The 11,632-nt window shown below is 40.8% G+C and overlaps 1 protein-coding gene across 2 annotated transcripts in view; it reads right to left on the bottom strand.

Annotated features, from left to right (window-relative positions):
* Window positions 1–729: 729 nt before the first annotated feature.
* The window catches only part of LOC113238119 (protein TIS11), a 30,532-nt gene continuing 19,629 nt past the window's right edge, over window positions 730–11,632 (bottom strand). Inside the window, exons 2-3 of one of the 2 annotated variants that reach the window (XM_026474846.1) lie at window positions 9,754–9,795; window positions 730–2,545 (exon numbers count right to left, since the gene is read on the bottom strand). In XM_026474846.1, coding sequence (XP_026330631.1) covers window positions 1,823–2,545; window positions 9,754–9,795 — 765 coding nt within the window. In that variant the 3' untranslated portion in view covers window positions 730–1,822. The remainder of the gene's footprint in view (window positions 2,546–9,753; window positions 9,796–11,632) is intronic. The other variant, XM_026474847.1, reaches the window with a different exon arrangement.

The following is an 11,632-nucleotide window of genomic DNA, read 5'->3' as shown; positions in this document are numbered from 1 at the left end:
TGACAATAAATAATATTCGCGTACTTTATGACAACGCTTAAAACTAAAACTTAAATTAGGTACAAAATTATTATCTGTGGTCACCATGCAACGACTTGCTAATTAATTACAAAGTGGAGAAAGCCTGAAACTAGAAAACAAAAAAAATATAAAAAACAAAAACGTTAAACCTTCTCGGCTGTGCTAGCACTGATCATAAATTAAACAAAACCACGAATGATCGAAACGTTATTTTATTATTGATGTACAAAATTGCAAAGTTGCTATTTTAAGTAAGGAAGTGTAACAAAATATTATAATTTACAATTATGTTGGCGTGAGGATACAGTCTCTTGGTAAGAATCGAAAGCGTATCTGGCTGGTTCTATCAGAATTTCTCCTAATCACTTACATTGGTCCCTTAATTAAAACTCTATACTTTTTTATTTTTATATAAATATAAAATATCACACTTTAAATTCAAAGAAAAAACTATGCTACTTCGAAACTAATCACTTAGTTCTGTCAAGTACAAAAGTAATAACTGTGCCAATTTGAATACTATATTCAAAAGGAGACAATAAATAAACAATCCATCTATCTCGATAAACTAAAAATTAAATATTATAATCGATTTGTAATAAAGTAAAAGGCACTCTTCAAGAGGAGCGGCCGCGGCGCTGGAAGCGCGCGAGGGTGATGCGCCGCAGCCGCGCCGCCGGCACCGGCCGGCTCTGGTAATCTTCATAACTATTAAGATACGAGTAGTATGCAGCAGTTTCAAGACTTCGGCAGGCTTCATGTTATTTTTTGCAAGACGCGCGGACCGGCGCGCAATCGAGCGGAGCGCTGAGGCGGGACGGACTATAAGAGTGCGTCGCGAGGACGAAAAAAAGAATCACCAAAACTCGAAACAGGTTTTCGCTCGCTGCCCACTCTCCCCACACGATGTAAAAGGAAAAAAACCCTGTCTCGACGCTCCGATGGAAGTGGCGCGCTGCAGGATCGGACCGATAGTTCTCAAATGGGCCGCGGGTGATCAAGATCGCTGGATGGCGGTGTAACGTACCATTACTGCATGAGTTCGCTCCCTCAAAATCGAACTTTCGGTTTAGATCACTTTAGAATATTTAAACAAAAATTAAATTTTGATCAAACTACCGAACTCCTGAGACGTATGTCAACTGACTTCCTTAGATTCATTAAAGTATAAAATATATGATATTACAAAGTGGTCAAGAGCGGTATCAGTTGAATTGAGATTGTAGTAACGAGCCACGTCCCGTCAACGAGGGCCCCGTCCGAATGCGGTGCGGCATCGTAGCGGATAGCTACAATACAAAATAATAATTACAGTTAAAGAGACTCGAAATAAATAATAAATTACTATCTTAATCCTTAAAAATAGATCACGAGCGCCTTCTCGCGGTACGGTACCGAGCGCGGATAGGCAGTACAAAATAAATAATGTTCTATAGCTAACTTTACAGAGACCACCGCTCGGCGGAGGATATCGCATCGGGAAGACTTCCGCGAGCTACGCAATAAATATCTAACAATAATATAAGGTGCCATTTACAGGTGCGTGCCGATAATAACTAAAAGATGAACATAACCACTAAATCACACCGCAAACTTTCGAGACGCCAGTAACACTTCGTAGTTAAGTTTACAAGACGAAGTAGCAGGAGCATCGAAAAACTGGAGATCATTCGTTGAGCGGGTGCGGTGCGCGGGGCGCGGGGCGCGGCGCGGCTGGAAGACGTCGAGAGGCACTACGGTGACGGACGATCCTTACGCTAGGGCGGTATAAGTTAACTTAGGACTAGGCGGTCGCGTAGCCCTAGGCGATCACGAGGTCGCCGAAGGCGGAAGAGATACGACTGAACAATGGACGCCGCTCATCCTCAGGATCTGGGGAGTTCGTACGGCGAAAAGCGAATGCCGTTTGCGCCGGCGGCGACAGTGCCGGCGGCGAGTGCGGCGCCAGCGGAGATTGCGGAGTCAACGGCGAGTGCGGCGAGCGCGGCGACCGGGTCCCATCGCTCATGTACGAAGCCAGTGATCCGCCTGATGACAGCGAGGCTAGTGAGCCGCCCGGAGACGGAGGTTCGCGCCGGCGCGCCTCCTCGGCGTTGTGCACAAAGTGGCAGCGGGGGCCGTACGGGCAGAATCCGACCGAGTGGAAGGTGCGACACAGCTCGGTCTTGTATTTGGGGTGGCGCTGAAGGTTCCTTAGTTCACGGAATCCGTGAGCGAACTGACACTTGTCTCCATACTTGCAAGTACCAGCTTCTTCGAAAGGTCTGCAAAGTTCGGTTTTGTAGCGGCTGGTGGCAGGCGGCGGTGGCGCTGGTTCGCTGGTGGTGCGCTCAAGGCGCCGATGATTCAGACGGTCAAGTATACCGGCCAGTGTGTGCCGGTGCGCCGGAACTGAGGCGGCTCTGGCCAGTGCCGGGTGTTCCCATCCGACGCCAGCTCCTGCTGTGCCACCAGCGCCTACTGTGTTCAGTGCACTGCCCACTGGACCCATAACGCCGTTCATCGTCTGCGGTCGAGTTTGATTCTGGAATAAGAAGAAAATAACGATTAAAATTGTAACGATTACATAATAATAATGAACGTTAACAAACTGAATGGCGGCGTGTGTCGAAGCAACTTGTTGCTTCTACAATTGAACAATTGTTCTCAAATTTTGACTTTTATATTACGAAAATAGTACGCGATTACTTTTTCTTTAGATTTACTGAAAAAAAACCAAATTTAAAGTTTTGTGTCCAAACGTTCACAAAAGAATTTATTGTTGAGCTTGAGAACTTTCCTACATTTTGTCACGTAAAAAAACGTCACTATCTGGGTTCGGTGGGTCGGGTACCTGCCAAAGTAAACAAAAAAAATGGGTCGGGAGGCTGGTTTCGTCGTCTACCTGCCCGAAGCCCGAAATGCATCTCGTTTTCACTAATGGTCTTCACGTTAAAATGTTTAATATTTCCAATTAACCAAGGTTTAAAGTGGTGCTTATAAAAGCCCCGGGGTGAGTCGAATTTTAATGGTAATGTATTACGACCATTTCTTCCCACCGCTATTCTAACATGAATTATTTATTTTGGGTAACGGATTGTAACAACACACGAGTCTTTCTCTGTTCTGGTGGTTCGCATACGGAGATGCAAATGGCTGAAAAATCTTTTGTTTTAACGGAACGTTGAACTTAGACTGGCGCTACTCGACATCACCATAACAATGCTTGTGTTCACTCGAGAGGCAGTTGACACTAGACGGCGATGGTTACAATCGCGGTGATTGTACGCTATTGTTTAGTAAGCGTGTCTGCCGGCCGCATCAAGAATAATACTGTCGCCAAGCGCGAGCTAGTCGATGATCTTCTTACTACGATGCGATATCTTTGACAAAGGGCAACGATTACGTCTCACATAGAATTAACTCGTATTAGGTACCTCCTTCACAGTTCATTAACAAATTGACACTGAAGACTTCATTTCTGACATCTCATTATTTAAATCTTTATTTTTTACATAAAGTCGAAAGCATACCTATTATATATAATAGGTATGCTTTCGATACACACACACACACACACACACACACACACACACACACACACACACACACACACACACACATATGTGTGTGTGTGTGTGTGTGTGTGATATGTGTGTGTGTGTATACACACACCACCATATATATATATGCATACACACACACACACACACACACACACACACACAAAACAAACACACATATATAGTCAAGACAATATTGGTCAACCCACGCACTGTTACAAGAGAACGGAATGGTCCAAGTAAGGCACAGTAGTACTTTGCCGGTGCTGACATCGAGTAGCCGAGAAGGTCGGATCGGAACACAGGCTCGATACATAATGCATGTGATACGCCGCATCTTCTATGCGGCCTCAATCGATGTGAATGACATGTCATTGTATATTCTGTTCGCCTCCGCCTCGTCCGTGGATCGTAACATGCAAACACTTGTGTTTTGAAACACAACGGACAAATTATTATACTGCCTATTTATAAAGCTGTTGTACACTATAAGTGTTTCGAACAGTCCCATATCTTTCTACATAAGTTTTGTTTATAGTATCCCTCCCTATCAACCTCTTGGTTATGCGGGAAGGGCACAATGATGTGTGCGAGCGAACCCGCACAGGGACCATCTAAGTCAGCTCCTAACCCCGGATCAACCCGTTTGCACGGACTTCATCCGGTTCTCTGTAAGTCCAGTGGCTTCGTTAGTCGCCCCGGGTGCACGTACAGCACTCTCCCTATTTTCTAGATAGGTTCGGGAGCTGTAGGCACGCTCACTTGCCGTCGCTCTCCGCATGACTAACAGTTGCCACCGCTGAGCCGCCGACTCTAAGTCGACTACCAAATCTCCTCATTAGTGGCGGAGCTGTAAAGCACGCTCACTTCTCGACGCTCTTCATCTTCCAAAATCATTCATCTTCAAACAGTTACAATAATTTTAAAAATGAACATTTTATCTGGAATCATAAAGAAATCTGCAATGAGAATTTATATTGTAAGGGATTTATACAGCCCACGCAGTGTCAAAGAGTCTGCCGTTTACTTGACCTTCAATACAATTTTATGCCTTATTATTTATGTGCACCTACATAATTAAGTTTAACAAGTATAGCACGTGGAAGAAAAATACATGTTGTGCCGACCCCACCTAGCGTGGGATAAGGACAGGAAGAAGAAGAAGAAGTACAGCACGTGTGATATTGGGAATAAATATATATATAAATAATATACACACACAAGGTCTATGTTATTAGCGGTGTCGCTTCAGATAGTTCTCCCCACTATTGCAGTTAAAAGGACAAGTTCAGAATAAACATAGTATAACAAATTATAACGGAAAGTTGCCGATGTCCTATGCCAAAAACGTAGGAAAGTCGTTGGAAATTTATAGTGCATAATATATTTCTGTCTAATGAAACAAAAGGGCGTTGTAGCCACGTCAAAGGCGAAAGTGTAGCAAACAAACGAGCGTGCAGCCGTGCAGTGCGATCGCGGGTGAAATGTTGCAGTGAAAAGCGCAGGGGTTAACTTAGTAGCCGCCAAGTGTCGATGAAAAACGATGGCCGATGCGTAATTAGAGAGTTATCAGAGCGGAACATTGGTTAACGCTGCTTTCCATCGGACGTTGCGCCCGCGCAACTCAGCTCCAGGGAAAATTGTAATCACTGTCGATTTCAAACACCTCGGTCGTTGCATTCGAAACCAAGGGCAATCATACGCGAGCAATCACAGACCCGTGATTGGACGACCCTCTTGTATAATAAATAACATATGTTTATCTCGACTGCTCGCACTTTACGGCGCAGCAGACTAATTTGTAAACGGTCTGGCAAGACTTTATTCGGTAAATATTATTTTGGTTGACGGCAATGGTGTTAGCTGTATTACCAAAGAGGTGGACACAAGTCACGTCATGCCTGCTTGTATGCTGTATTGTTTAGGACGCGACTCGTGGTGTTGTCAACCAACACCGTGCGCTCGAACTCAAGCCTTGTTTGTTTTCTTCATTACTACACAAGTACAGATACATATCTGTACTTGTGTAGTAATGTGTAAGTGTGTAGCTTCTGTATCTACATAGGTAATATGGTAAAGTAGCTCTTTATCAATTTTCCGACCATGTTGTTCTATGAACTTGGCTTTGCACAATAATGTATTTGAAAAGTCTCGAAAATGAATTCATTCATTTATCATCCGGAATCATAAATTTTTCATTGACATTAAAAATGCGAATCGTCAAATACGAATATAGAATCGAAAATCGTAGAAAAATGTAATGGTTACAAGCATGGCATTAATGGTGTGACACAAGCTTGTTACTATTCGAGATCGTTTAACAATTGTCTTTAACTATTAATACCTCATATCACCTCATATCGAAAAATGAATTTCCGATTTGTTTGCAACATGTCAGTTCATTGAAGCAATAAAAATATTAGACTCAAATAAAAACCTTCAATATCTGTATAACACGTACCATTCACATAAGTGTACCGCGTTTGTTGTGGATGTGATCATCTACCTGAGAATAGATGTTACCAAAAACCACATTATGACTGTTGCGATTACGTTCAAAGTGAGCCGTTGGGGGCAACGACTTCACCTGTAAACCAATACACACATCACGTGCCACCTATAGACGCGAATCCCGATTCTATGCACCGTAGAATTTTAGGCTTTAAAATTCCATTTTATTCATTTTACATACCAGCAGACCGTACATGTAGAAAAACCAAATAAATAAAACGTAAATGTTCAAAATATTTTATGACAAAAAGTATGACCTTTTAATATTGAAACATTCTCAATGTAGAGAGTGTTTACGCTCGTAACGAGCGAGAATTTACACCTTTAGCGATTGTTTGTTTTTATTCGCAGCCGAGGTCTTGCTAAAAATATACAGTTTTCCGTCAGTTTTTCTGAGGGCAACGGCACCAAACATTGGTAACAAAGAACGTGCATTTAGGTTATGAATTTCAGCAACACGGCATTGCGAATGAACTGAAGAGTTCGAGTTTAACAATTCAAATGAACGTATGCGTCACAAAGAAAAGATATAGCTACGTGAACACACTACAACTTTTACGATTATTAATAAAGTAGTGTGCCAACTTCTATCTTAATATATATCCCAAATTTTATCATAATGTATTCGTGCTTCAATAATGTATGATTATGAGTATCGCTAGGTCTTAAAGAAAACTGCCAGTCATTAAGGCGGCTCGCAACAATTGAGGCAGTGACGTGAGTGAAACAAGAGATCTGTTTAATTGACTGTTAATTGGTTCTAATCAAATGCGTTCTATATTTAAATGAACTTTTAACGATTTAAACGCTTCGGTCACAGTCTCTATCAGTCCAATGAACAATAATTAAAAATATCGCCCCGAGAAAGCCAACTACTTAAATAATAATGAACAAAAACCAAGAATAGCTTTGCAAAAAGCAAACAATAAACTTTCGTGTTTTGTCTTTTTTACTTTAGTTAGGGTTGGCTCGTAGATACGTATAAGTACTTTGAAAACGGATCCATTTCTCTAAGAAGCGAAGCGAGGGTCTTGTCGATTGCGACCATCACGTTTATTGAATGATTGCGCGAAAATAACCAGTGTCGAGTCCTGGCCCCTTCGACGGCGTCGTGTGGACACCTCCCATAACGTCCAGATAGTTATCAACCGTTCATTCGTATATCTTTTCATGTACCATGTTACGTTCACTTGACTTCTGGGACTAAATTTATACAAAAAGAAACAAGAATTTATTCTCGAATTATAATAAACTCTTCCTTGTAATAAAGTCGCATAATACGGAATCATAAACAAAGGTCTGATTCACGTTCGATACGGTGCGCAGCGTATTTGCAATATAGAGATCGTTGTTATCGTCGCCGTTATGGATGGCATGACGCATAATAAATATGGAACTTACATAAACTATCAAACCGTGGTTACATGTGGTATTGTATAGAGCAGTGACAATAATTATAGCGTGCAATGCTCTCCCGCGCAGATAGTAGAAACAGCGCATATGTATGTAATGAACGAGTCTAATAGAGTTGCGGGGGAGTTATCAAGATTACAGACATGCACATTTGTATATTGTTGCTTGTTACACAATATGTTTAGGATGTTTACTCATTTCGTACTAGGGTATTACGTGATATATTTTGAATTTTTGCAAACGCTTAGAACTAAGTTAAAAAGTATGATTATGTTTATATGTAATCTAAATTTATATGGTCGTGGTCACAGCAATAAATATATGTAACTTCATATTTATTGTAAAATTATTTATGAAGCAAGTAGGAATGTACATTTAGTTAACCGTTCCCATGCAATTCTGTATTTCACTCAGAATAATAAGTATGGAGTAACTACGAATAATAGTTTAATTTATAGCTGATTCAAAGGCTTACGAACGAGGTGCGGGTTGCTTAAAAGAGTTAAGTAAAGCTGACGTGTTCACATCAAAATAAATATAGTGATGATTGTGAAATATTAGGCGCTGCGTTAAGTATTTGATAAAAATGCAAAGTAGGCAATGGTTGTGTATGTGAGGTATATGGTAAATAATGTTACAGCTAGCGACTGTTAGATGAGTAAGACCGGACGCGCGGCGTTCGGCTCGCATGCAGATGGGCCATACGGCGTGATTGCAATGCGAGAACGATCCGGCTATGGTATAAATGCCATCACATGTCGCCTGTTCGTCTTTATTTATAATTTGAACACCTACCAAACGATTGTCTTCTGGTTACATTGGATGAAACAATAGTAATGTATTTGAAGACTAAGTAAATCATTAACATAACGATAAGGAAATCACGTAGTCCAAGAGGACGGTTTCGAGAATTGCGAAGCCGTATTCTCATTTTCCAACTGATTGCGTGCGCCTGATCGTGAACGAATAGTTATTTACACAAGTTCATTGACACAAGACTCGACCGTCGAGATTATTATTAAAACGTCCAGCTATCATGTGATATACTGTGACGAAATAAGAAACATAAACCAAAAACCAATAAAGACGGAAGAGATCAAATGTGGTCCCCTCACAGTTCACACTTCGTCTTATGATCTAAGAATTACTTTTCTAGTGAGCTATGTACGACGGAACTGCTTCAAGGCGAATGTCAACAAAGGGCTTCATTCGAGTCGAGCGTGTTTACCCCTCGGCCGTTCAAAGCAGAGGAAGCACGTCCCCGACCGGGCCGCTTTTAGCACCTTCTTATTTATAGATGTAACAGCACAACGCAGCCCTTCACGCTGATTTGCAGAACCGAAAATGTAAACAATCTTTCCAACTACGGTTGTAGAAACACCTTCAATGGCTCGTTATTTCTTATATCTGGGAATCTTTTCGCTTTACGGCGTCCGATTACGTTGTGTCGTTAAAAACGTATACCACGTGTATCTAAATGTAGTTATGGTCATGACAAGGTATCAGTGCGTCTGTCGTGTCGGTCATTAGCGACATAAACTAGGCCCTTACGTCAGCCGTGTGACGGTTTGCAACAATTCCTTTGTCAGTGCAATTTTTATTGTTGCGTCACGCTGCCGGGTTACACTTTCCCCGCAAATTGTACTATATGAGTCATTCATAAAGGTTGATAAAGTAGAAAAATCGTTTTCTGTGACTAAGGTATTAATTCTATTGTTAGATTTTAACACAAAAGGCATACTACTCGCCATGAATGCTCTCTTAGAAAGTTGTCAATGACATTCAAATACAAATTGGTCTATTTCAAAAGACATAATTAGCGTCAGTATGTGGACAGTGGTCACTGTTTGGTAGTCTTATCTAACGGGAGACTATTAGTGATGTACTCGTTAATCATGACGCGAACAACGACCACACTTACTTTCAAGTTAGTAAGTGACTGTTTGTTTAGAGCATTGATATCGCAGGGTCAGTGTCAATGGCTGAAACCACGTGCGTACTCAATATATATCCTGAGTGCTAGTCCATTTGGCGAATGATTCTATCCATACATTTACAGCTTAATTTAACAGTCCTCTGTTATCAACCTATCTAATTAATTAAATAAGTACTAATCGCAAATGGTTTCAATTGCACTACTCTCTGGATTACGTACTTGTGTGCCTGGCTATCATGTCACAGCCTCGTGCAACTTCATCAAGTGGCAAGGCTTTAATATGTTAGGTTAATATTGAACGGTAGTGACACAAGTTGACTTTCAACTTACATAGCTTGCCACTCCATCATCAACCAGATATTGCGGGCTCACCTGTGAACAAAGAAATTGCATAGTTAATAAAAGATTATTTCAAGTTTATAAAGAATAAGACAAACGAGTTATTTAATAGTCAACTTTATATGGTTTCTTCCGATCGCAGTAGGTTCCTAACTTGAGTCAATAACTAGCAATAGGTACACCCGACCGGTCTCTATTGAAAGCGATAGCACTTCCTACAAGAAAGTAAAACCATGCTCCGCTACTCAGCAGACCACCGCCGGTCGGCATACGGAAAGCTGGCAAGTTGGAGCTTTATAAATTGGAAACTTCTATGTTTCTTAGAACATGTAAAATATTTACTAATAGTGGATAGAACGCAAAAGTTACCACTGTAAACATCCATTTACATCCATGCTAGCATGTCTACGCTAATAAGTTTTATTTTGAAGTATTATGCACGAATAAGTACGTAAGTAAGTTATGAAACAATTCATTATGACACAAATTATGTTCATTTATAATATCAACATGAGTAATTAAACATTATGAAATTAACCAAGTTCAAAAATTACAAATGTGCAACTATTGTGCACATCACGTGAACAAAGACAAGATGTACAAATGGTGATCTAGATCAACCATCAACTGGAGGAATCAAATGTTCTACTGATCAGTCTGATCACAGACGCACGTAGAACGAATGAATATTCCAAATACGATGATGATGTGGGCGCGATCTATGTATTCGGGTATTGCGTTGCGCTGTGGCCTTCGCGCGAAGCGATACGCGCGATAATGCCCACATTTTCCGCTCCTCGTTAGCTACAAGCACACTGCGTCCACTCCAAACAATCAGGTGCGGCTTGCACGTGAAAATTACAGACAATATGGGCATATTACGCCACCGGCTTTAAACGTGCGGTGTCACGACCCGCCTCCGTAATAAGAGACATTGTTTCTAACGCAACCGGGGATCTCTAATTGAACCCGGCAGCGCGCGAAGGTCTCTAGCAGATCACGAACTTTACGCCACACTTGCCCAGCAAAAAACGACCCGCCACTTGAGGCGGCTCGCAAAGCAAGCGATAAAAACACGGAAAGTAGTAAAAGTATTATCATACAAACAAAAACGTATCTCAACACAATTCATTATGAGGATTAGAATGAAATTTACCAAGCGAATTTACACGTTCCATGGTTTTATATTCAAATGGAAGTTTATAGCTATTTCTAGACAAAAAAACATGTGGTTATATAAATAAACTACAAATTAATTCAGTGACCAAATATGTTTTGTATTCTACGTATGTAGACGGTATAGCGTTGAGGCGAGCGCGGGTACTTCGGGTTAGCGACGATTGTCGTTCCCGATCAACGAAGCAATCGGGGCCACTTGTGCTAATTAAACACTTCAATTGAATTGGGGACATTTATTCAGCAGCCTTACAGCGACACTCGTTGTTTACATTGCTAACAAATAAAAACATTTCATGCAGGCTTTTCGACAACTACGCAATTGCAGAATTGAACAAACTATTATAACCATTGGTTATAAAAAGTCGATTTTTGCTTATTGCGTAAATTGTTTGTAAATAATTATTATCAAGAAAAGCCGTAAACTTCGCTTTTACAATAAGTGGTATTTCATTTTTAATACTTGCGACATTTATGAAGTAGTAATAGTATGTTGCCGTAACTGTTAGTTTCTCGTTACAAATTAATTGCTGTACCTACTCAGTGACCAAATATGTATAATGTTATCAAACAAATAAAGTTTCCTATTGTAAATCATAAAAGGCAGTCTCGCCGGTATTATTATAGTTCTGTATCAGTATCTACTCTCAACTTAAATATGAGGTCAATAGATATGAAGACAGGGAACACTTTA

The sequence above is a fragment of the Hyposmocoma kahamanoa genome, unplaced genomic scaffold, assembly GCF_003589595.1.
Source record: "Hyposmocoma kahamanoa isolate Upper Pololo Valley unplaced genomic scaffold, ASM358959v1 95, whole genome shotgun sequence".
NCBI lineage: Eukaryota > Metazoa > Arthropoda > Insecta > Lepidoptera > Cosmopterigidae > Hyposmocoma > Hyposmocoma kahamanoa.
Note: the sequence above shows the minus strand (reverse complement) of the source record. Positions and strands in the feature narration are given on the sequence as shown.